This window comes from Cervus elaphus, chromosome 33 (assembly GCF_910594005.1).
Source record: "Cervus elaphus chromosome 33, mCerEla1.1, whole genome shotgun sequence".
In the NCBI taxonomy this organism is placed as follows: Eukaryota; Metazoa; Chordata; class Mammalia; order Artiodactyla; family Cervidae; genus Cervus; species Cervus elaphus.
The window spans coordinates 28,835,390-28,861,695 of record NC_057847.1 but is presented as its reverse complement, the minus strand read 5'-3'; the positions used below and the strand labels follow the sequence as shown (position 1 = coordinate 28,861,695).

Sequence of the window (26,306 nt, the reverse complement as noted above, 5' to 3'; positions counted from 1 at the left end):
CCGAGATCTGACCCCTCCCCCTCTGCCTTTCCCCCTGGAAGTCTATAATCAGCGGAAATTTCGACGTTAATTGCAGCTTTTAGAAAACTCGGGGTCCCTAATTGCTCCAAATTTGCGTCGAGCTATTGACGAGTGAGGGAGAAGCCAGTGGCGAAAAAGGAGCATAAAACGTTCTGAGATTAAGCCTCGACATTTTAGACAATTAATTACATTTCAGAGAAATGTTAAAAAAAAAAAAAAAAGTGGGCCGCATTCTGAGTGGCAAGAAGTGGGGAACAAGGAGGAGCCCAGAAGGTTTGCCAGGCCAACCTTTTCCGGGGCAGGAGACCTGTCAGCAGTGGACACCTCCCAAAGAGTGAAAGGGGGAACCAGATAAAAGGTGGCGGCCAGATTTATGCTTCCCTATCCCTAGCTCGGTGTGGCTCCTCAACCCATTTCTAGAATCTGGGCTTAATTCAGATTGATTCCCTACCTCTTTGTAGAGGTGGGAAGATGGAGAAATTGTTTTCCGTTTTCCACTTTAGATTGAAATGGTCTCCCTCCAAATCTATCAGCTCGAGAGAGTAAGGGCACCAGAATTTCTGTATAAAAGGGGGGCTTAGGGATGGTACTGTGATCAGAAAGAGGGCTCATTGCTTCACTTTTATGGCACTTTCTGTAAGCTTGAGAAAACATCAATTGTTCTCAACAAGGAAGGTTGGCAGGGGGCGGAGGAGGGAGTGGTCAGGTAAACCCTTTATCCTCCCCATAGATGCTGCCCTTGGCTTCTTGGCAGGAGACCTCCTCTTAAATTTTTAGACTGCTTTCCAGTTCCCTTTGCAGCTCCAATGCCCCACCCCCCAGGGAAGCTACAATTACCCACACAATAAAGAGGGACTCAAGAGAGCCGCCAGCCTTGGTAGCTCGGGAGCCGCACACTGGCCACCAGAGCTGCTCGGAACAGTCCAAGAGAAACACGAGGCTTTAGTGCCTTTGTCTGTTGCTGTGGCACAGATGGATTTCTTTTTCAGTTCTCTCCACATTTCCCGCCCCTTTTCTGCTGCCTTGGCAAGGGTGGGTATCTGTAGTGTTCATCCACCCTCGAGTCCTGCACCCCCAGGACGCCCCTACTTCCCAGAGGCAGCCCCCAATGGAGCCCATGTGCCCAACCCCAGGTCCAGACCCAGTAGAGGCACTGACCTGAATTCGTTCTTGGCCTGGAGGTCGCGCCAAGGCAGAGGGAAGATCCTGAAACACAGGTTCTGAGAAGCACCTGTCTTGTTTCCTGCCCCAACAGCCCAGCTACGGTGTGAGCATCCCAGGCTGCGCTCACTCACCTGGCTCTCTACCCAGTCTCGCCTGCCCAGCTGGCTCCGCTTCTCTGTTCCTCCAAGGTCTCCTGGGAAGTGGCTTTGCTTAGTTCACACAATCTTACACTACCTCTTGCTCCAGCGACCCCGCCTCTTTGCCCCGGACCACTTAGTCTTCCCTGCATCAAAGGGGCTCTCTCACTTCCTCTTCCCATCCTTTCACTGTAATGCCCACCTCTAAAAGGCAGTGCAGTGGGTCTGAACTCCAACGCCATAGCTGAGTGACCTTGGAAAACACTCCTCGCCTCTCTGAGCCTCAATGTTATTATTTGTAAAATGAGTCTTAGATTAACACTCCTCTTGCTTCATAGGGTTATGAGGATTCAGTGGGATGGCGTTTAAACTGGAAGCACTGTTCCGGGTGGAAATAGCTCTTTACCTTAAAGGTGTTGTTACTGGGGTTTAGCTTTCGCACTGATTTACTGTCTGTTGCAGGAACTCCATCTGTGACACGCTGTCTCACTGACATCGGGCTAGTTCCTCTCCCGGCTGAGGCTCTGTTGTGCCTCGGGTTTAATGGATGTCACTCTCCTTATCGCAGCCAACATTCGCGACGGGCTGAAGGCACCGGCCAGGGTGGGGGATGGGAGGGACTAGAGACGCCTTGTTAGGAGAAATCTGAGGGGAATCTCTCGCTAGGCCCACCACACCAGGTCGCATGCGGGCTCCTCAGGCTCCCCTGTACTCCTGGGTGGAAGCTGAACCCTGAAGGCAGGATGGACACTGAGGTGTCTGAGAATACCGCAGCTCCTGAGTCCCCGATTTAGACCTCGAGAGAAAGTGTCTGATTGCCTTTACTTCTCGAGATGCCGGAGGGAAGGGTTAATGAGGAGCAGGTTAGGAAGAGGGGGCAGGGGATGAAGACCCCAGGCGCACTATTGTCTACTGACTCCCCCAGCCCCACTCAAGAGCAGCCAAGCGAGCCCGATCATCTAGTCAAATACTATTTTTCACCCAATTAATTCCTGAACTCTTCCGCGACCCCATTTCATGCCAGTTTATTTTAAGCTGCCACTCGGCTGGAGACCCGCCAGGAAATTATGAGACGCATTGGCCCCAGATGTCTCTTGTGTTCCCTTTCCGGGCTGCTGTGGTCGCCCTTCAAGTCTGCGGGGCGGAGACCGAGGGACAGGGCCTGCGGGTGGGTGCTGGGCAACTGAGGCGCCAGCCCTGTCCCGCTCCGCGACCCCTCGGCGGCTACCCGACTCGAATGGCTGGGGTCGCTTGGAGGCCCAGCAGAGCGCTGTTCCCTCTCTGAAGTAGAATCGGAAAGGGAGTGTGGTGGGTTCTCTGAGGGCACGAGTCTCCCTGTCAGCCCAAAGGTCAGACTCTCAGCTCGTTGGGGAAAGAGCTATTTAATGAGGCGCACTGGCAAAGACCTGCCCCCACCCTCCCCAGAACATCTTTGCCTTCGACCGGGTCCTGGACTGTCGGAGCCTCACTGAACGCACGTCTCTTGCTTTCTAGCGTATGATACCTGGTGCGGAGTGGCCCATGGATGCACCAGAAAGCTGGGGCTGAAGATCTGCGGTGAGTGAAAGGGCCCGCTGGGCCCTAAAGGGCTTCAACGCGAGCTGGCTTGGCGGGTTTGGGAGAGAGGGATGTACGCGGAAGGGAATCCTGGCTTCTGAATGTTTTCTGAAGTGTCTACAGCCCCGACGCCGGGCGGAGACGCTCCTCTGCGAGTCTTGACCTTTCTCTGTCCTCTCCTGACCTGTTCCCAAGGGATCTTTTCCGATAGGGTCCAGGGGTCGGGGCTCCCCTGGCTGGGGAGGAGCACAGTGCCCCAGCACTACAGCCTCGCTCTTCGTGCCCCGCGCTGGGGCAGTTCTGACCGGAGCGCTCGGCCTGAGTGTCGCGAAGGTGGAGTAAAAAGGTCTGGCTTTCCTGGAGAGCAGGCCCAAGGCGAGACACGCGGCTAAGACGGTGGCTAACGCGTCGTACCTCCTCCTCCTCGACCATTGCGGGTTGAAAGTGGGCTTCTCGGCTGGACATTTTTGCTCCGAGATGTCGAAACGGATTCAGATTGCGTTCTTTGAGGCCTTGGAAGCCCAAAGAAAGGATTGCCTGCAGAACTAGGTGGCCTGCCTGGAGGAGGTGCGGGCAGTGCAAGCTAGAGGTTCTGCGGAGCTTGCCCTTAAAGGGAGAGGCGGGAAGGGAAAGGGGGCCAAGGGGGCGTGGGGCCAAGAGAGGGAAAGAGGAGGTGTCGGGCACGATTCGTCAGAGATAAAGGAAAATAGATCTGGAAGCTGGAGGGGACGAAAGAACAGCTCTCCAGAGATGTGAGGATCTGAGATGAAAACGCCCAAGGGGGTGTGATTTTTTTTTTTTTTAAAGGAAAAAAAGATTTGTTCGAAGGGACACAGCTGAGTGGCTCCGCCTGAACAATGAGGACTTGCTTTCCTTGCTACATTTCACCGTCCAAAATCTCTAGCCTTATCTGGTCCAGAAAATACGGACGTCCCCGGGCAGGGGCTGGAGAGGCGGGGGAAGATTAACGAGGGGCTTATTAAAAGGCAGTCCCTCAGCTGCTGCGCTCGGGAGATAGCGGTGGCGCAGGCGTGGGCGCGTGCGCCCACCCAGCCCAGCGAGCGCCCGGGGGCAGGCCGGCGAGCCCGTGGCCTCTGGGACAGAGCTTCCCGGGGCCCTACATCCCGGGGCCCCAGGGCGGCGGCAGTTGGTGGCCTGAGCGAGAAGGCTTGTTTAGCAGTTTGTGGGAGAAACCCACTCTCCCCTGCCCGACCGCGCGGCGCCCTCCCTGCGATTCTGGGGCTCCGTCCCCTTGATCCGAGGAGCAGCAATTACGGCGAGGAAGGGTTGCTCAACTCCAGGACCTAGGCGTTCTGCGGGGAAAGCCCAGCCTTGGGTTTGGCCCCCTCCCCTGCACGCGAGTCCCGGGCCGCGTCCCCGCGCGAGGGCAGCAGGCGGCGGCCGAGCTTTGTTCTATAAATAACCCCCTCCCCCCGCCGCCATTCCCGACTTAATAGCCCGTTTCGCGCGAGGTCCCTTCGGCGGCCGCGGCTCTCGGCTTCGTCAGCCGTCATTGTCATGCAGCTGGGCAAGCAGAACTGAGCGGGCCCTGGGCGCCCGCCACTGTCGAGGACTGGGGTGCGGGCGGCTGGGGCCGAGGGCTGCTTTCCCCGCGGTGCAGGCTTTGCCTGGAGGGCGGCCCTCGTCCATCCCGATCCTGGCTTCCTGGCCTCGGTCCCGGGCGGTGCCCCCTGCTGCCCCGACTGCAGCCCCTCGGAGTCTGGGAGAAAAAAAAAATCTAAGCGCCGCTTCGGAGACACACCCGAAGTGCCCCGAAAGGGTAGAGGTGCAGGAGCATCCCTGGATCCGGGATTAGGTGTCTCGGAACTGGGTCCAGAACTGGGGAGTAGAGGCTTGCATTAACTTCCCCGGAAGAGGAGCTCCGGTGGAATTTGGGGGCTACCATCCTCGGGGAGTTTCTTTTGTTTTTACCCTCCTCCCCAACACTAATTTCAAGAAAGTTGCAACCCCTGTAACAGGAGAGGGAGGGCAGTTTGCCCAAGGGAAACTGGCTTCTGCTAGTATGCAAGCTTTGGGAGCCACAGGCTAGAAGGCTTTACAATACGTTTGATTCCGAAAGGAAACACCAAGAGGATTTGTTTTTCCGTACTTTGAGCCAGCTTGGGCTTTCCATTTTAGTTTAGTTCCCGGAGGCAAAGTACAGTCTTTGGTTTTGACCTGAATCCACAGCCAGTCCCCTCCTCCACACACAGATACCCACCCCGCATTCATCCCAGGCCTTCATAGGCTTGAAAGGTGACCTCTTGGCCTTACACTATCCAGGTTGATTTGACCTTTCACCTTAAGATAGTTGAGGGGACTAATGGTCATCTTCTCATTTCCAAATCCATTGCCCTGGGTAACCCCCATTAAACGTTTCAGTGCCTTGCCAAGATTCAACCCCTTCCACTCGCCTATCCCCTCTCCTGGATCCCCACCCCCAACCAGAAAAACAAAGCTGCTAGGAAGGCCCCTGGTCTCACCGGTGGGACCCTTAGTTCTGGAGGCAGAATCACCTGGGAGAGCAGTCAGCCAGGAGAAACCCCAGAACTTGCCAAGAGGTGGAGAGCAGGGTGGTTACAGGCATGATGGTGTGACCTAAATAGGAGATACAAGGAGCCATGAGTTCTGTTCTGTGCTCTGCTGACTTACTGGTGAGTCCTTGGGCCTCAACCACTTCTTTATGCCGAGCTCCCAGACTGGCTCCCGGTTACAGCCCCTGAGCTGTTTTATTTAGCCCCATGCAGTGTGTTGACATGTGTGTTTTATTTTGCGTCAGTCACCAGCTTTTAAACATAGATTTCAAATTCTCTATACTTACGGTTTCTTGAAACTAAAAAAAAGGGTTTGAGCTGGGGGAGAGATCTGGCAGGGTACTCATATCCCAGAGAAATCAGGAAAAGAGCCCCTTCCTCTAGGGAGATGCAATTCCACGCTATAGCAGGGGCTTGGGCTTCAGTCCTCACTTGCTCCCTTGGCCAGGTGAGCCTTATGCCAGGCTCAGTTCAAAGCCCCACTTGGAAACAACTGGCTTGAACCCAGTGCTCTCCAATTCCTCACATCTCCCTCCAACTCATGGGGCTGATTGGACCTTTGAGTTTGGGGTCAGCTGTGAGGAACCAGCAGCAGAGCCCAGAGAGGCCCTACTGAGGCAAGTGGAAGAGAGCCGAAGCTGCGGTCAGCTTTGATCAGTTGTAGTGCCTCTTTGCCTCCTAAGATTGTTAAAGTGAAGTTGCTCAGTCGTGTCCGACTCCTTGAGACCCCATGGACTGTAGCCTACCAGGCTCCTCAGTCCATGGAATTTTCCAGGCAAGAGTACTGGAGTAGGTTGCCATTTCCTTCTCCAGGGGATCTTCCCAACCCAGGGATCTAACCTGGGTCTCCCGCACTGCAGGCATACACTTTACTGTCTGATCCACCAGGGAAGCCCCAGTTATTCACAAGCTTAAAGTGAGTGAAAGTTGTTCAGTTGTGTCTGACTCTTTGTGACCCCATGGACTATACAGTCCATGAAATTCTCCAGGCCACAGTACTGGAGTGAGTATTCCTTCTCCAGGGATCTTCCCAACCCAGGTATCAAACCCAGATGTCCTACATTGCAGGCAGATTCTTTACCTACAGTCTGAGCCACCAGGGAAACCAGGTCCTTATAGCTGAGATACAGAGCAAAAAGGAGTACAGTCTGCATCAGTCTCAGGGGCCTCTGCTTCTAAGACCTCTTGCTAGCCAGGGAGGTTGTCAAAGCACTAACCTCAGTGTCCTTGAGGACATTGTCCAGTACCTCATCATCCTTGGAGAAGCATACAGTTCCTTCCAGAACCTCTCAGAGCCCAGAGAGGCTGGGGTTATTGACCTTCTTTTGAGGCTTCTAATATTTTAGAAAACATATACCTTCCCAAAGAAGTGTTATTCTGAAAATCATATCCATTAAATGTTTATACTAGCAAATTAATGGCTTTTATCACAGATTATAATGTGGTATTGGCTCAGATGGTAAAGAATCCGCCTGCAATGCAGGAGACCTGGGTTCGATCCGTGAGTTGGGAGGATCCCCTGGAGAAGGGAATGGCTACCCACTTCAGTATTCTGGCCTGGAGCATTCCATGGACAGAGGAGCCTGGCAGGCTACAATCCATGGGGTCGCAAAGAGCTGGACACGACTGAGTGACTTTCACCTTCATAATATAGTATAAGTTGTGCTATGCATAAGATAATTACAAGACGTATAGAACACACTAGTTCCTAGCGCACTCCAGGAAGTGTGGTTCAGGAATGGGATGCAGGTTTAAAGTTGCGTTGTAATTGTTATCTTCCATTCCTATCAGGATACCTCTGGGATTACCTGTGTCAAGAACTCCTTTGGAGATAATACCCAAAGCCCAAATGCAGGTCCTGGTCCTTTCCCAGAGGAAAGGAGAGGCTCAGGGGTTTCACGGCAGAGACTTTTCCAGGGAGTGAGTCAGCCAACCAGAAGTCAGAGACCTGGAGAGCAGGAGTTCAGCAAGGCAGGGCCTCATCTCCATTAGGGCACACGGACATGGTCTTTTTGGCCTGAGAGATTCCACAGCTGCCAGTTCTGAGTGTAGGCAAGCAGTCTTAACCAGAGGCCAGGTGAGGATGGCTCTGCACCCCTCTGGTAAATGAAATGAGGGCTTCTGGTATTGGACTCTAAGGGTTCGAAGGAGGAATTCAGAAAGTAGAAGAAGAGGTGAGGGAGAAGATGCAACCCCCATCTTCATATCTAAGTGTGGAGCTCTGTTATAGTGTTTCCCCATCCTTGTGATGTCCTTTAGAGCTTTAGTGATACGTTTAAAAAGTGCTGGGAACAGTGAAAGGCCTGGTGCCTCTGCCTTTCTATTCTTCCCTCCAAAAATAGACCCTGCTCCTGCATGTGGGAGGATTCTAATCACCCCAGCCTTCCCCCTGCATCCCTGCTTCCTCCACCCCTCCCCACTGAATTGCAGTCCTGGGGAAGTAAAGCTGAATTTCCCAGAATAACTTGCCTCTCTTCCAACCTCTTGGGACTTTTCTCCAAGCTTGCCTTGTGACATTTGTGACACCCCGAGGATCTTGGAATCTACAAATATAGCTTTTTCTTGGGGTCACCAAGAAACTTAGAACTTTCTTCCTCTTTTCAGGGTGTTGTATTTCTAAGATTGAGACTGAATTGGAGGAGATGAGGGAAGGAACAGAAGCAGGGATGGGTGGAGGTACTGAGGGAAGAAATGGTGCTCTTGGCTGGCAGTCTCCAGCCCTTTCAGCTCAGCCTGCTTCTGGGTTTGCTGCTGGTAATGTTTGCACTGCTCTCCTCAAGCAGGAGAGCATTCCACCCCTTCTGAGCAGCAGAGGGGAGGGCTTTGATTCCCACCCTGGACTCAGAGTTCATCTCCATGGAGTTCTTCTCAATTTATTACATTGTTGGTCACCAGCTGCCAAACTGTAAGCTCCTGGAGAAGAGGGGATCTCTCTCATTTATCTGTATCTGTCCACTGTCCTAAATGCTTAGCTTAAGTCCTTTTCCACAATAGGTGCTCAGTAAGTATTTATAGAATTAAATGTCACCACACATAAAATTTTAGGCTTTCTTGTCTCTCCAATACCTTTATTTAAGAGAGGGAGGGTACAGGGAAACCTGTACTTTAAGTTTGGGTCAGAAAAATTAAACTTACATTCAACCCTGGTAGCGTTTACCTGGTGTACCCAAGGAAAGCACCTTCTCCAGTTCTCAATGCTGGTCCTCACCTCCTCCTCCCTCTGGTTGCACAGCCCGTCAACCCAGTACTGGCAGCATCCTCTCTGTTTGCATCCCTTCCCTTAAAACCCCATCCTGGGGCTGGTTACTGGAGTGGAAGCTGTCCAATTGACTTAATTCTGCGTTCACTGTCATGTTCAGAGAGGAGAATGGGCTTCACTTACTGTTTTTCTCTCTTGCATGACTGGGTCTGTGCCACTGATGACTCTTGACACTGCCCCCTCCCCGCCTGAAGGCGAGCAGTGCCAGAGCCCATTGAAAACACAGACAAGCGGCTTCTTCTCAGGGGGTGCGAGCATCCTGCTTGGAGAGTCAACCTGGGCCGGCAGCTAATGCTGTGAGGCTGGGAGTTCGGTGCCCTTCCTCTGACCCAGCTTCTTGTGCTACAGGCTTCTTGCAGAGGACCAACAGCCTGGAAGAGAAGAGCAGGCTTGTGAGTGCCTTCAAGGAGAGGCAGTCCTCCAAGAACCTGCTTTCCTGTGAAAACAGTGACAAGGATGGCCGCTTCCGACGCACAGAGACAGACTTCTCCAACCTGTTCGCCCGAGGTACTCCCCACCCTTACCCCACCCTCACCCCACCCCCAGTGCTAGCCAGTAGGCTCTTTATTGGAGTTTCTTTACTTTCTCCTAAAATTTTGCTGACCTTACCAAAAGAAGTTATTATTCCCTCTGAGGCATCATGAAACTGCTTTCCCAACATCTGTTTAGAATATTCTCCCTCCTTCCATACTGTCCAGGTAGCCATCATTTGAAAACTGGATGAGGGCAATCAGTAAAACAGCAACTCTAAAGATACTTTCAGGGACAAATATAGATTCATAGACTCTGAAAATCCAGAACAAGCTTACATATAAGAAAATCCAGTGGTTCTCTTAATAGCATTTATGCTCCAAGGGTGGTGGCCACAACAACAAAATCGCCCTGTGGAAAGCTGTGTAACTGGGCCTCATGACCAAATTGCTATCCTAAAGCTCATTTTTCTTTTGAAGATCTTTCAGTCACTATTGCTGCCCCTACAACTGTCTCAGCAAGTGCTTTCCCAGTCTTTCCCGATGAGCTCAAAGGTAAACCCATCACCACACCCTTCCATGAACTCCCCACAAGCCATGGAGGCCAAACCGGAACAGTAAACAAGACTCACAAAATATGAGTGGGATAATCTGAAGATTAGACAAAGAACTGAATAGACAAAGAATATCATTACAGCCAGTCTGATCTTGAGCTATGACTGACAGCTTCAGCTTTTCTCCATGGCTGCCTCGCCTGTCTGACTCTGCCTAACAAAAGTTGAAACACAGAGTCATGTCCTGGCATCCCAGAGGCTGAGCTGCAAAGGATAAGGTCAAGAGACAGGCAGGAGTTCCCTCTCTCACCCTCCTAAGCCTCATCTTTCAGTTCTCATTTTCAGTCTAAGGACATAAAGAACCACCCTCCTCAGGGAGTCCTCAGCCTCTACCCACAGAAGCCTCACCTTCCACCAGCAATAGATCAAGCACATCATAATAACACCAAACCAAAAGCCCAGTGTCTGAGCCAGATGTACAGAGACATACCTGGTACTAGGGCAGCAAGACAGAAGCCCTGTACATCACACGCCTGACAGGTGCCCAAATGAATAACAGTGGTATTGAGCAGTGGTAGGCTGCTCATGACTTCTCAAAGCTTTCTATTTATGAGCATATTAACTGTCAGAAAGTCTGTGAACTCCCAGGGAGTATAAGCAACACTTTTGTGTATATGATTGTGTACATTTTTCTGCAAAGATGGTACAACAGATAATGCACATATGTGTCCTGGAAGGAAATTGGGCCTATAAAGATATCATGGATATTAGGGATTTCTAAGCTGAGGGAATCCAGATAGGAGTCAGGTGATAACCACTCATTGACTTTTCTCCCTCAGATCTGCTTCCGGCTAAGAACGGGGAGGAGCAAACTGTGCAGTTCCTGTTGGAGGTGGTGGACATACTCCTCAACTATGTCCGCAAGACGTTCGATCGCTCCACCAAAGTGCTGGACTTCCACCACCCTCACCAGCTGCTGGAAGGCATGGAGGGCTTCAACTTGGAACTCTCTGACCACCCCGAGTCCCTGGAGCAGATCCTGGTTGACTGCAGAGACACCCTGAAATATGGGGTCCGCACAGGTAATGTGGACGGCCAAGTGGACCTGCAGAAGAACCTTTGCCCTGCAGCAGACCTTAGGCAATGGTCAGGATGTCAAAGTCATGTTGAAGGGGAAATACAGACCCTGGTGAAGGAAGCAGCAAAGTGCTCCCTAACTACAGAACCTCCAGAGGCACCAGCAGTTGGTGGAAGGCCCAACCCTGGCCTTGTTATTATTTATTGTTGTAAAAGCCTAGCATTATTTATTGTTGTAAAAAAAGACTTAAAAGATACAGACACACGGTGCTGTCAGGTTCTATATAGAGTTTCATTGTTGATTTTAGGTTATTCACAACCTAAAGAGAGCAGAATGGTCCACCCCTCAGTTCTTTTCTCTCTTCTGTTTTCATCCCTGCCTCATTTCTGATGAATCCTACACTTGCCTGTCCCTGAAACTGGGGAGAATTGGGCCCACTTCCTTTTCTTTCTATACTAGTTTCCTATGGCTGCTACAAACTGGGTCACTTAAGACAATAGAAATTTATATTCTCTCACAGTTCTGAATACTACAAGTTCAAGATCCAGGTGTCTGCAGGGTCATGCCATCCCTGAAGACTCTTGAGTAGGATCCATCCTTACCTCTTCCAGCATCTAGTTGTGGAAATTCTCTGGCATTCCTTGTCTTATAGATGCATCACTCAATCTTTGCTTTCACCTTCACATGACATTTTCCACATGTGTGTGTCCAGATTTCTCTCTTCTTTGGATTAGGGGCTGCCCCAATCCAGTGCGGCCCCATCTTAACTTGTTTACATCCACAAAGACCCTATTTCCAAATGAAGTCACAGGAATCAGGGGTTAACACTTGAACGTGTCTTTTACGGGAAACAGTTCAACTCACTGCACCTTCTATTTTCCAGACCCCACGGTCACACATTTATACACTCTTCTCATTCTGTTCCATCCTGTGGAGTTTAGAGGTTCTGAGGCACCAAATGCTGTCTCCAATGGGGAGCCCTGGAGGATAGCCTCTTTCCTCCTTTCTAAGTTATAGGAACTCTCTCTACTTGGTAATCCTGGCCAAAGTGCCTCAAGTTCAGAGACTTTGGGGATCTCTGTCTGGCTCTTTCTAAGCCTAGGAATCAAGCAGTGGTTTCTTCTTTCTACCATCTTTCCCCGCTGCATCCTGGCTTTCCTGAGCTCTTGGGCAAACAGATGAACAGGAATTGGCAGTCCATGGCATAGTTGTCACCACAGGGAAGCCCCTGGGGCCATGCCTGGTAGCGTCTTGTTCTTTCTCTCTCTCTCTCCCCCCTTTATTATCTTGCTCACCCTTCCTAGTCATTTAAAGATGTGACTGGGGAGGGTGTGGGAATAGAGCTGAGTAAAACTACTGGATATTAAAAACAAGGGTTATAATGAAATAATGACGCTTGCCAAAGAATCCCAAACAGCTTTTGAAGTCTGCCAACACCACTGGTATAAGGGTAGCTTCCTTGAATAACGGCAAGATGGCCAAGACTCAATTATGTTACAAAGTCTGCGTTTGATTTTTAAAGAAAAGTGTGCTCATCAGTTCAGTTATATCTCACCTTGGTCTGATGGTTAGTCTGTTGCTGGATATTGTCTCACTTTTGTCTGAGGGCATTTGTTAGTCTATGTCCATCTTTTGTCTTTGCTATGCAACATGATTTGAACATATTGTCAACTGGTGTGATTGCATTTATTTATGATTCAAACCTATATTAGAATGAAATATTTCTATTAGTGAATATTAAATTATACATATGTACATACACACACACTTATTTAAATGGACTTCAACAAAATTAGTTATGTTGTAGGAGATACAGATTTTGTTGGCACTGACATAAGTAGAACACAGTGAACTAGTTTAAGCTATTTAGAGTAATCTACATGAATGTCTGGAATCTGGCCTTGAACTTACCCTAAGCTTACTATTTATGCTTCTTTTATTTTCTCTAAAGATCAGTGTTATTTTTCAAGGACTCTTGGAGTGCAGAGATTGGTATATTCTGCTATAAGAAGTCCTAGTCCAGATGTTCTGAAGGAGTCCTCATCACATGGAGGGAAGGGCAGACTTTCAGAGAGAGGGACTTAGACCAGGAACATTCCAACATTAGCTCTCTGACAGTTATTTCAGAGGCACAAGCAGTTTCCGCTGGAAACGCAGCAGTCAGCACATCTTTCTAACACCAGTTCTCCGTCAGACACCCCTAGGTAATCTATCGCGATGGCTCCTTCATGACAGCGAAACCTTCTGTGTGGGGTTGAGCTTTCCTGTGAACGCCAAATTGGCCAAAATTTGGCAATAATCCTGAATTTGCCGTTGCTGAGAACAAAGCCTGATAAAGCTTGTGGTGGGTTGACAAGGGCTTTTGAGTTATATAATAATATAAATTATTCTACCAACAACTCAGTGAATGAATGAGGCTGTGTCTGTCCCTATTTCACAGAGCAGATGCCAGGTCACCTCAGCAACATATGTAGTTTAACAGTCACCCGACTATATGTGGGCAAAACACACCAATGCTTGACATCATTTTGGACTACACAGAGGCCCAGAGAGTGATGGCATGCCTTGGCATCAGCTGCAGAGCTGGCATCAGCTCTACACGGGCACAGGCCCCCTCTGAGGCCTGCAGCCTCTTCTCCTCCATGAGTATACCTTGACTTGGGGATTAAAAGCTTGAGATGTTAAATCAAAAATTGAAATATTTATGGAGAGAAATAGGACCACCACATCAAATTTGTATTTAAAAAAAAAAACACAGCAGCAGAGCTCATCTGGAAATCAACAAATAAGATACTGGGCAGATTTTTCTTTTTATGACATTGGATTTTTAATTTAAAAGCATTATGCTTTAGAAACGTGACTTTGAGAGACATCTTCAGTGCTAAATGTTGATAAAGGGTGGGTCAACCTGCCCTTCCTTCAGTATTCTTGGGAAGCCCTGTTAGGCCATTGGTATGGAGGTCCCATCATCGTGGCCTAGTGGAGTGGAACTTGTGAATTGAAGATAGCTTGAAAAATCTGAATATGCCCTGATACTTTTCTGTTACTCACCTCTTTAGGTCATCCTCGATTTTTCAACCAGCTCTCCACAGGACTGGATATCATTGGTTTAGCTGGAGAGTGGCTGACATCAACTGCCAATACCAATATGTAAGTCCCACATATTAGTTTCATGTAAGCAACTATGCTGTCTAAGTATGGCTTGTTGGGGTAAAAGTCTAATTCCAATGGTTCTATAAAAATTTTATTACATTTGCCTTAGTTGTCTTTTCTCTTAAAATCTTTTAGGTTTATCACAGTTCTGAATTAATGGTGGATGGTTGATAAACTATATTTTAATTGAATAATGCAATTTAATAAGAACATGGTCATAAGAAGTAATAACCCTAACTTTTAAAGTTTAGTGTGAAACTTCATGTTAAAAGACTTAGCATTTCTTAATGATATGTTTAAAGAAGTCATGTTTTGGGGTATGATCTTGGTCCATTTTCCCACCCAAGCATATTGCTCCTTATCATTTAGGTCATATTTTCTTCAAAATTAAGGGGGACTATAAAGCCACAAACCAATTTGATCAGCCTATGCTCAACTAAAAGTTCTAAAACAATTAATGTAGTGATAGTCCTTTGAAATGAATTATATATTCATTTGTAAGGAATTGTATATTGCTTTGAAAGGAATTATATGTTCCTTTAAAATAATTGGTTGTTTTTCTGAATGTGAAATATTTTTCATACTTATTTGAGTAGGCAAAGCCAAAGTCTTCCAAAGTGTTTGTTTGTTTCTAAGTTCTTGTAAATTTATTTGAAACTGACTCTAAAGTCCTGATGGGTAGGAGGGGTATGTGTGCAAGTAATATTTGGGTACTCTTCTGGTAATGACCCCACCATTTCTTCTACATGCACATGCCCTCTCTGGAGACAAGGACAGATTACAGGTTGATGGAAAGTCATCATAACCTACTGAGTACTGTCTTTTCTTTAACTTTATGATAATGTTTACCACTCTCTGTATATCCAGACAATGGTACCACATTCTATGAAAGAATCCAGAGGGAAATAATATGGTTATTGCAATAATTTTTAAATGACTTTATAACAGTTATGTGGATTTTAGTCACTAGAAATATTTGGAAATAACTATCTACTTTTAAAGTTCGTGGTAAAGTAGATTTGAAAAATAAATTTAGCTTAAAGAGTGGTATTATTTAAAAAGAGAAATTTCATTTGACATCAAGATAGAATGTAAGTTGTTACAGTTCTAGGTATTCTATTTTTCTTAAATAAACTACTACCAGCCACAAAGCCTGAAAGGGCATTTTAAACTTATATTGATTTGTGTGTGTTCCAAAGCTGTTTAATGCTGTGACTCAAAATACTTAACTACATTCAGAAAAATTTTTATTAATTAAGGATTCCTACTTTGTTTATTAATTTAAAACAATGACAAAATTTAAAAAGCAAATGTGATGAGCAAGGCCATTAGTGCTAAAAGGCATAAAAGATTAAATTGATTGAAAAGCAAAATGGTTTTCCTGCTCCCTGCTTATAAATCAAGGTTAACTTCATGGATTGTCCATGTTGGATCACTGAGGCTCTGGAGAACTGGGCGGAATTCAGGCCAAAGATACAATCACCTGTACGATCTCCTGAACAAAACCCCCTCTTCCAGTCTTTATAATCTTTGTGGTTTGTGAGATAAAAAACATATCAGCAAAAATAGACATCATAATATATTAATTATAACTTGAAAAAGACACTAATGCTTAATTGAACATCTCACACTAAGGAATTATTTTAATTAGAAAGTTTAGCTTTTTAAAAGAAACTTAAGTATTTAGAAAATAAATGAGAAAAATAGAGTAAAAGGTATATACACATTAAGGCCCAAGGACCCTTAATTATATATAGGCACTGAATTCACTGTGTCTTTAAATGTGTATTCTGTAGGCCTCTTGGCTGTGATCTATATATAGATCTATGTATATATATATATATGTATATATATATATATATAGCTCAATCTCAAGGTAAATAAAAGAAATTCACCCTGTTGAACCATTTATGACGACATATTCTCCTAAAAGGCTTTCCTTTAACCAAGGAGATCTCACAAATTCTCCTTTTTTTTTTTTTGTATGTGTTCATAAAATCAAAGTCCCTTCCTCTTCCCTTAGCTCAGCCATGAAATGCTAAAATATTGTCCAGCCATCTGAGGTCAAGGCCAGTCCAACTAAATGGCACATAGTAATTGCACCTGTACTGAACAGTGGATATTTATAAAATATGATCCGATTCCAGCAGATCGATCACAAAGGTTATTTACAATTGTGAAATAGTTTCTGTCAGTTCTCAAGACAAGGCATTGTCTGAAGAAGTAATAACTATTATCTAGAAATTGTTCTAAGCCAGTTCCCCTGGAAGATCATGAAATGTGGCAGCACTGTCAGGAGCTTATGTAGAAATTTGCTCCCTTGTGACAATACCGTCTCCAACTGGGAACAGTATTCAAAATAAGTCTAGGAAAGAACGGCAAGAAGGTCTTTTCTGGCTGAGTAGGATTTAATTAGTGACATACTCATTTTTTGATCTGCAGTAGTCATTGAGTTTGGGTGGCACTGGTAATAGAGAATAATAACTACATTCCTCAGTATAGTCTCTTTAAAAGAACTATCAAATGTCTCCATCCAAGTGACAAAGTATAAGGCACCTGATGGTTAGAATAGAAGGAACATTCATGTTTATGCTTTCACACCTGCCTGTGCATTCAGCTTGGAGATACATTCTTCCAAGCAAAGGACTCAGTGAAGATTCAAAGAAAACATCACCAGCGTGTAGTTGGCCACAGCATATACAGCTCTCTTCTTCCAAAACATGGCCACTGAGCACAACTGTGCGGGTTGAGCAGTGACCGGGTATAAACAACAGCCTGCCTTCAAGGACCTGATGACAATTCCTAATCCCAGTGGCACGATCTATCACAGCCCTTTGTTGTGAGGTTATGATTTCAAGTATCTAGCACTTTATTTTCATAATAATTACAAAGAAGGAATTTTCTATGCGGGTCATCCATCACTTTATACTAGTCGGCAGGTTGTTACAAAGGAGCCTGTAGTAAGTAGTTCTCGTTTGTCATAGAAAAGCAACTCTGATGTAAAGGACTTGGAATCCAGGCTGGAAAACACCCTAAATATGAGATCTTGGAATAGCTCACTGAATTTCTCTGAACCTCAGTTTCTTCTTCAGAAAAAAAAAAATATGAAGAATAATTATGCCCATCTTACAGAGTAGTTCTGAAGCCTCACCAGGATACCAGTGTTAAGTGCCCAGTGCATTCAAGGTGCAATGTACCCCCCAGGAAAGGCAGCCACCCCACAGGTCACTGTTGCACATCTGAAACCCCTCCTCACTTCAACCTTCCAGCTCTTTCGTTTCTGTCTCTCATCATCTCTGGACATCAGAGGGGCTCACTAAGCTCCTCCTCAGGTGTGTTATCTTTTAAGGTAACCGCTATATCCATAAGGAGGATAAAATCTAAGAGGAGTGTCAAGTTAGTGAGTCAACATAGAAAATTATTTCTTCCTCTCATTAAAATAGTTCCTGTCTTAGCAGTCACCAAGGACGCAGGGTCCTTGTGCCTTTCTGATCCATATTGAGGCATGTGGCTCTCATCTTCAGTATCCGCATCTTCATGGTGCAAGCTAGCTAGTAGAGTTCTAGCCATCACTTATATGTTCTAGATCTCAGGAAGCAGTGCAGGCAGAGAAGGGAAGGACAAATGAAGGAAAGAAAGAAAAGGAGGAGGAAGAGCAAAAGGGAAACACACTCTTTGCTTCCAAGAACCTTCTCAGAAGCTCCATATGACATTTCTCATAGCATCTCTTTAGCCAAAACTTAATCTCATGGTCACACCTAGAGAAGATAGAAAATAGTCTTTGATCTGAATGAATTGCAACCCCAAATAAAATTGAATGAAGTAAGGGAAATTTTTATATTGGTTAGCAACTGGCAGATCCTGCCACCAGAGAAAATCAGCTTAACAATCAGTTTGCCTTGGTTCAGAGTTAAACCCACTGGGAAGGTGAGTTGAACTACTAAAACAGGCTGACTCACTCCCCTACTCAGAATATAGAAACTCTCCTTCAGTGTCACTCCCTGAATGTCAAAATCATACTGTTTTTAAATCCTTACTTTGAATCCTGTGTTCTTATGCTTTGACCTAGAGCTTTTGGCAGTTTTAGTGTCTTATCCTCTGATCTGAAATATCATCCTGTACTATGACTTTGGCACCTAACCAGCTTCTTCTGAATCCATATTTGACCTTTGATCTCTTGACTTTATCCACTTTCATCTGTCATTTACGGAAGGGGTACCAAACCTAGAGTCCTGGCTGCAAGAGAAGAGTCTCTTACAAGTGTATACACAATGATGTGCATATCCTCGTTGCCTTCCTGGAGAGAGGGACTATAGCTTTCCTGGAAGTCCTAAGGGTATCTATGATCTCAGCTAAGAACCACTGCTCTAGGGTGGACTTCACAGTCTTCTCTAAGGCTTTGGGTGCAAGCAGACTCCCAGTTGTAGACATGGCCCAGGATGAGAAAGCAAGTTCAGAGGAAGTGTCAGGAATGGGGACACCATGTTAACCCATGTGACAGGCCTGGCTGAGGATCAACAACCATGGGGCAAGCTACCAGCTTCCAGGAGAGGATGTCAGGACTAAGGTCTTGAGTCAGAGTAAGTTCGGTGTTAGCTATGGCATTGAACTAGTCCTTCAGACCCAGGCAAGGACTGTCAAATAGGATGCAACTAAGGCCAAGATGCTGGAGTCATCGTAATAAACTTCCTCCTCAAGACTGGGAATTGTGTCTTGTGACAACTTTGTCTCCTCAGTATATAAAAAGCCACTTGGCAGAGAATAGTCATTCATTAACTACTTATTGAAGAGAACTAAGGCTTTTGGAATCATGAACCTGGCATAAATAAGGAACCTGAGGTTGATGAGATCAGATGGTCTCGTGATCAAACTCTCTAGATTCTTCCTCCTGATCCTGAGAATAATGGTCATATTGCTGGTAAGAAGATTAGTTCATGCAAATCTGGGGCCTAAATTGATTCAAATCATGAAGTGGACCAACCCTCTGGCCTTCCACACCATCCTTTCTCCCTTCCCCGTGTGGTTCCTGTACTGACTTGATTCTGGTCCAGCTTTCATTCAGTCCTTGACAAGGTTCTGATATTATGGTATGATTCCACTGATTCCTTGCCTTACCCTAGAGAGCCTTCTCATTTGGTACTGTGAGACTCCAGCACACAGCCGGCCACCAGTACCTCTTTACAGTGCATACATTTTTGCCAACAGTCGGTGGCACTGTTTATAACGCATTTGTTCAAGAATGGATAGAACCACATCATGAGTTTGCCCCTTGGTACACTCAGCAGCACAGGCTAAACCAGGAATCCTTCTCTTCTTCTTCCTTTATCAGGCCATCAGACATGAGGGAGTGTTGGTTGCTACGGTGATGGGGCTCAGAGCAGAACCAAAGCATGATTGTGACCTCCAGAGGTGATGGTAACTGAACACATGATTTCCAAGGGTCTTCCTCCTAAATTTCAAGTGTCCTCCCAAGGAAAACAAACATATTCTTTTTGAAAGCAAAATTCTTCCACCAAGAGATATACCCTGAGGATCCTGCAGGATCTTTTGTCCTCTTTTACCACCATGTGATTAACTGGATTGTTTAATTTTTCTCCATGTTTAAAACTTAGTATCTTCACCTGTGTCTTTGTACAACCATTGGTATCTCATTCTTGTAAACAGCTTTTCTGAATCATTAGGCTAGCAAAAATTCCCATTAGTCCTCATCACTGGCATTCAGCCTGAATACCCTAACCAGGGATAAAATCTCCCCTTATCATTTGGCTGAGTCCATCTAGGAATCTCTCTTCGGGGAGCATGGTCTGAGCCGAGCCCACAAACTCCAATGCTTAGGAAGGCCAAGCAAAAAGAAGAAAGACAAAAAGCCTCACAGTAAATATCTTTTTGTTTTGGCTTAATTTTCTATAGACTGACCTTCTGTGATTTCTTTTAAGCCCTATGCCTTGGCACCATGGTCTTGTTGTTCAATGACTCCTCACTACACTGTGCTTGTGTTTGAATTGCTTTGAGAAGAGCGTGGCTTTCTACTTTTAAATAAAAAGTCAAAGCTAACCTACCAGTATATCTGATGCCCTCAGTCAGCTGTGTGCCAGTTGACATTCTTCTTGGTTTTTTTGTAATTGGTCATTAGAAATCATCACTTATAATTATTCTTGACAGGTATTGACTTCATAGAGTTATAGAAACCTAACTGTCCTTAGGGACCATCAGTAAAAAAAAACTATGTAGATAATTATATTGCAATCTTTAAAATATGGTCAATATTTCCAATTATCTTCATGGTTAGCTTTCAGATGTTTACACTGTTCTTAAAAGATAAACTTTGGTTCTGGGTTTTATAGATTCTACAAGTGTGAAATCAGCAGTCTCTTTTAAAAAAAATGTTGCAAACAGATTTTATATAGAACTTGGAATATTTTTTTCAATTAGCATTTTCATCATCCTATATTCTTAGAAGTGAAAGGAACCCAGAAAAGTCATTTTATTTCCCTTTATTTCTCTGGGTGGACCACACCTAAGACATTCCTTTCAGATGAGAGTCTGTTTTGTTACTGACGAATCACAGAGCAGGTATTTCCACCACCTCTCTCAGTAACCCAGGCTGGTTTCTGATATTTTGTGATTAGTGACTGAATAACACTTCTAAGAAATGAATTGTTTTAGTGGTTTTGAACATCTTTTTTTTCAAACCCAAGTGCAAAACTAAACCAGTGATCTGTGTTCTCCAAATAAGTGATTTGACTTCTTTATTTTCATTTTTTTTCACCACCTTTCCAGGTTTACATATGAAATTGCACCAGTGTTTGTCCTCATGGAGCAAATAACACTTAAGAAGATGAGAGAGATAGTTGGATGGTCAAGTAAAGATGGTGATGGGATATTTTCTCCTGGTAGGTTTCTGTTCTCTTTTCCAGACTCTCTTCAAGGTTTGCAGTATGGATCCTTAGGATCTTTGAGAACACTAAACACAAAGTGAGTTTGTAGGAGAACTATGACCTGAAAAATATGATTTTTCAATAGTTCTGCCTTCTTTGTCAAAGCAAAGGCTAGCAAGAATGCTACATTCTTTGTGTTCTAACCAACCAAACGCTGTTCTAAACCTGTACAAACTGACAAAGGCTGTGTCTAAACCATGCTACACAACTGTGGTCTGATGACAGCAGTCTGATTAAGCTGGGGATTAGGGAATCAAGCGTATCAGTGGATTGATCAATCTTGGCCAAAATAGTATATTTACTTTAAATCTGTAGTTCAGTATAGATGCGATAAGAATCTTTAAAACAAGGACAAATAATCGTGTAAGTAGGAGGGAGTTTGGAGTGGTGTCAGAGACGGCATGATTGTATGTGCTGCGCTTGTGCTTAGTCATTCAGTCGTGTCCGCCTGGTTGTGACTCCATGGACTGTAGCCTGCCAGGCTCCTCTGTCCATGGAATTTTCCACGCAAAAATACTGGAGTAGATTCTCTTCTCCAGGGGATCTTCCTGACTCAGGAATTGAACCTGGGTCTCCTGCATTGCAGGCAGATTCTCTACCATCTGAGCCACCATGAGGGAAAGAAAAGAAATAAAAATTGCAATTGTCTAGGCAATTCATCCACAGAATTTGCCTGTTTAATAATAGGTAACTAATGCAAACATGATTCATTTTTGTTGTCCAGACATACCTGGTGACCTCAGTTCTCCTGTCATCCTGATTTAAGTAAATATGAGTTTGGTCTTATTTTAATACGCTTGGAGTTCTCCTAAATGACTCAGTAACTCAGTTGGGCTGTTCTTTCACGACAGTACCCAGGCAGTGTCACTGCTTCCATAGGCTCTGTTACTCTCTCTTTCTTTGTCTTTCTGGCTCAGAGAAAAGATTCATCTTTGTCCAGTAAATAGAGCAGAATGTGGGAGCAGGAAGGTTGTAACTCACCTATCTCTGCAGCCGCTGCTTCTGCCACCTTTTACATTGCTGTCTAGGCTTTAGGTGGGATGGGCACCAGAGTAAGTGAATCATCTCCAGCCAAATTGCCTTCATGGCTTTGTTAATGAGTGTGATTATTTGTATTTCCAGGCAGAGGGACCAGAGGGAAGCTCTGGCAATAGAGAAGCCAGCAAAACCTATCAGGATATATTCCTTCCCCTTTCTGACCTCCCTTGTCTCTTAAGATACCACATCAGCCTTTGTTGTTAAAAACAGTAATGAGGGTGTCCCAACTGCTCCCACTGTGTCTTCTTGACAATAGGGGGAGCCATATCCAACATGTACAGCATCATGGCTGCTCGCTTCAAGTACTTCCCGGAAGTTAAGACCAAGGGTATGGCGGCTGTGCCCAAGCTTGTCCTCTTCACCTCAGAACACGTGAGTTGGGTGCACTTGCTCATGGACTGTGGTGTTTTCCAAGGAACTCTCTAACATCTAATGTCCAGCTTCTGTTTGTTGCAGAGTCATTATTCCATAAAGAAAGCTGGGGCTGCACTTGGCTTTGGAACCGACAATGTGATTTTGATAAAGTGCAATGAAAGGTAGGCAGGGGAGAGTGAATATTAGCTTCTTGATGTATTAAATGTGCTCATCTGTTAAATTTGTTTTATTGTGCTTAAGAACTGACTCAGTACAGTGTGCCAAGCTGCTAATGGTCTGTTGAAAATATCCGATTAAATTACTTTTTGCTGCTGCTGAAGTTTTTTTCCATGTGCAATCTCATTGATTCTTCATTTTAATTTCTCTCCTTTTATTATAATTACAGGGGGAAGATAATTCCATCTGATTTAGAGACAAAAATTCTTGAAGCCAAGCAAAAGGTATGTACTCTATGATGTATCTAAATTCTGGTGAATACAGATTTTTTTTTAAATAATCTTCTTTCTGCCTCTGACAATAAAAGTCTTTGATGATATGAGATAATTTTATTGTGTTTCTGAAATTCTTTTCTTAGATGTTTGCTTATTTTTAGCTTGTGTGATGACTTGGCTTTAAAGCTGTATCCACAAAGTATCAATTTTTTTATTTTGAAAAATGAAAAATTCAGTCATTAATCCACTGGTTCTATCTTCATTGTGCAAATGATTAGTTTGATGTACTTCAATAAATCCATTATCCAAGTCTCACAAAGAGACAGCCTAATTGAGGTTTTTTTACTTGCTACTTGTTAGGTATAATCTCATTTTAACAAAAATTATTTAAGGTTAGGATTCTATTGAGCAAATTGCTTCCATGCTTTGGCAGATGGCCCATGATACTTGGTGAACTAAGCCACAATAAGTTCTGTTAAACAGAAAAATCACACAGAACAGATATATCACAAGGCACTGCCAGGCAGCTGTCAGGCCACTTACCAACTCTTAGTTGTTTTGGTTACATTCTTGTACCTCTTTCTCTGACTGTGGTCGTTTGCCTGGGTCTCAGCAGAGGAAATAGATAGAAATGTCGCAAGAACTGAGCAAAGGGAGAGGAGGATCTCCTAGGATTCATAGATTTTCCCATGCCTGTCTGAGCTCTATTACTCTGCTTTCTTGTTTATTTCCTGTTCACACCAAAATTTTACTGTATCCGCCCTGAGGGAAATAGTGCATAGATCTGTTTTCAATAACCAAACAGTGCTTCCATATTATTATTACATCAATACACTTAGAACAGCACAGCTTCTAAAATGTAGTATGTCCAGATAGCATTCAGACACCCGCCATCACTCCAGACACTTATTATTACTTTGTCTTGCTTTATTGTTTGCCATAGAACATGTCACTCTTAAACATACTATTTATTTTTCTTATTTAAATTTGCTGATTGTCAGTCACTCACCATTAGAGTGCAGACTCCACAAAGACAGAAGTCTTTGTCTTTTGTGCTCACTGCTGTGTTCCCAGCATCCTCAACAGGGTCTGGCACATGAATGTCACTAAAAATATTGGTTGAATAAATGAAGAAATGAGTGAATGCACCAATGGAGAATAGTCCCAGATATACTATCGGATATCGCACCAGCTTAGCTGGTCTCTGTTGGAAATAAATGCTACTGCAGTTCGTTGTGTGGAAAGGAGGGAGGTTAGAAAGACTCATCAGCCTGTCCCTCTTATAGGGTTACGTCCCTCTGTACGTCAATGCAACTGCTGGCACCACTGTTTATGGCGCTTTTGATCCAATACAGGAGATTGCAGATATATGTGAGAAATACAACCTTTGGCTGCATGTCGATGTAAGTGCTGTAACTCAGAGTGGCCTGGGCCCTTCGAGGGGTGGAAGCAGCTCTGCTTTATGATTTTCCTCCAGCTTCTCCCATAGCCTCTCTCCCCACCACATTTCTTTCGTCCCCAGCAGGCTGTTCATGACAGGCATACACCCAGGCCTGTCTGTGCCCTGGGGCTTATTCAGTCCTTCCTGGCCAATTGCTGTCTTCTATGGTTCAGCCTACAAGTTCAACTCTATCACTTTCCCAGAAAGCTTCTGTCTGAACAAATGGCTATAGAGTAAAATACAACTGATTTCAAAGGGGAAAAAAATGTAAGATACAATGTGTAGAAATTGGCCATGAATCTGAATATGGACACTCAGCTGCCTTCAGTCCAACCATCTATGGCACTTTTCTTAAAAAGAAAGGAAGGAACGAAAAGAAAAGACAGGCATATCTGGTACATGTAGGAAAAATAAGGCTGTATACGGAAGGTGTTATCAATGAAGAGATTTTGTTCCATTTCCTAGGAACATAAGAGGTAGATTTTCACATGTGTGACTGGGTGTGTTGTTTTCTCTTTCTCTCTCCATTCTCTCATGGGTTTAACTTCCCACAAGTGGACAATGGGGTGATCTGCCCTGATTTGGACAAATGATTACAAAGTCTGTTCCTGTGTCACATGGTGTCCCAAGCTGTTTGATCAACATGCATCAGGGAACCCGCAAAAATGTCCTGCTCTTGAAGGAGCAGTTGCAGAAAATCCAAGCCCGCTAGGGCAGCTGCCTTCAGAGGTTTTCAGAAGGCCTTAGAGTTCTACTCTGGGTAAACTCAGATGGCAACCTCTAGTTGCCAACCTGCTCCCAGAGCCCCCCAGGGGCTCAAGTGTCTCAAGTGGGTCATCTCAAGTGTCCCTGGCTTTCTAGAGTACTTCAGGCCTTGGATCTCAGCTCCACAGGCTCAGCCCCATTTATCTGTATTACTTGCATGGTGACCCTGACATTAATCTGGAGGAACTTTTGAAGAAGATGTGATAAATGATGAATAGTTACAATTGCCCTTGGTGGAACAATCTGTGTGGGTTCTGTTTGTCAGAGGAGCTCGTGTTTTTCACCATTTATATTCTCGTCATGTTTTGCTAGAGGTGTGGTGTGACCGGACTCAGACTCATGAGTGTTGATCAGGGTCCCTTTCCCTCTTTTCTCTGTCCTCACAGGCTGCCTGGGGTGGCGGGCTGCTCATGTCCCAGAAGCACCGCCATAAACTCAGTGGCATCGAGAGGTAAGGGCTGAGCACAGGGCCTCCTCCATCCAGGCCATGCAACACATGGTGTGCTGAGTCCACTGATGTGTCTGCCCTGATCCCCAACATCTTATTCAGTTTAAGCTCACTTTTGTTCGGCAGGCACTTATTGAGCACTTACTGTATGCCAGGCACTGGGGAATCAAAGATGATGGATTTCCTAGTCAAATGAGTTTTTGCCTCAATGAGCTCACAGTTTAGTAAAAGAGAAAGACAAATAGTTACCACACCCTGTGATAAGCTCAACAGTAGATTGATTGCAAGGTGCCTGAGCAGGAGAGAAGAGAGACTTACCAGTGTGGGCATTTGGAGGCTAAATGAGTTTGTCGAGGGTACATGAAGGGGTGCTGATTTACTTCGTTCTTCTTTCTCACTAAGCTTACATTTCCCACTAAACTGAGGAAAGGGCAGGACTCTCAGCATGCCTTATTTACTTATTTTCTTATTTACCATTCACATTCAGTGGGTGTTCTAAACCAAATACGATTTTGACCTAACTCCTAAATATCGATCTGAAATGAGCTCACAAAGATTCATTGATTCATTTGGCAACTATTTACCGAGCACCTGTCATGAACCAGGTACCTGTCTTCAGCCCAGCCACCAGGTACTCTTCTAAAAATGTGTACCTGGCACATGTAAAAAAAATAAGGCAATATATGGAAGGTGGTGTCAACTAAAAGATTTCCCCTCCCAAATCGTACTGTCCAGTGGACTAGATGTTCATAAACAAAGAGATGTTTCATCTGCCAGGGGGTGCTATTTTAGACAGGATAGTCAGAGGCCCTTCTAGGGTGGTAGCGTTTCAGCAGATCCTAGGATAAACAGAGATAGAAAGACAGATACAAGGAAAAATGTTCCAGGTGGCGGGAAGGGCAAAAGCAAAGGTCCTGAAGAAGGATGTTCAAGGCAAGTTGGA

General features: G+C 45.2%; 1 protein-coding gene across 3 annotated transcripts in view; it reads left to right on the top strand.

The window, feature by feature from the left end:
• GAD1 (glutamate decarboxylase 1) overlaps nucleotides 1-26,306 on the top strand; it is a 39,036-nt gene that overhangs the window by 2,742 nt on the left and 9,988 nt on the right. For all 3 annotated transcript variants that reach the window (XM_043894454.1, XM_043894453.1, XM_043894452.1), the window contains 10 exons: nucleotides 2,817-2,879; nucleotides 9,021-9,179; nucleotides 10,536-10,778; nucleotides 13,834-13,924; nucleotides 20,708-20,820; nucleotides 22,160-22,275; nucleotides 22,360-22,439; nucleotides 22,664-22,718; nucleotides 23,996-24,112; nucleotides 25,302-25,366. In XM_043894454.1, coding sequence (XP_043750389.1) covers nucleotides 2,817-2,879; nucleotides 9,021-9,179; nucleotides 10,536-10,778; nucleotides 13,834-13,924; nucleotides 20,708-20,820; nucleotides 22,160-22,275; nucleotides 22,360-22,439; nucleotides 22,664-22,718; nucleotides 23,996-24,112; nucleotides 25,302-25,366 — 1,102 coding nt within the window. The remainder of the gene's footprint in view (nucleotides 1-2,816; nucleotides 2,880-9,020; nucleotides 9,180-10,535; nucleotides 10,779-13,833; nucleotides 13,925-20,707; nucleotides 20,821-22,159; nucleotides 22,276-22,359; nucleotides 22,440-22,663; nucleotides 22,719-23,995; nucleotides 24,113-25,301; nucleotides 25,367-26,306) is intronic.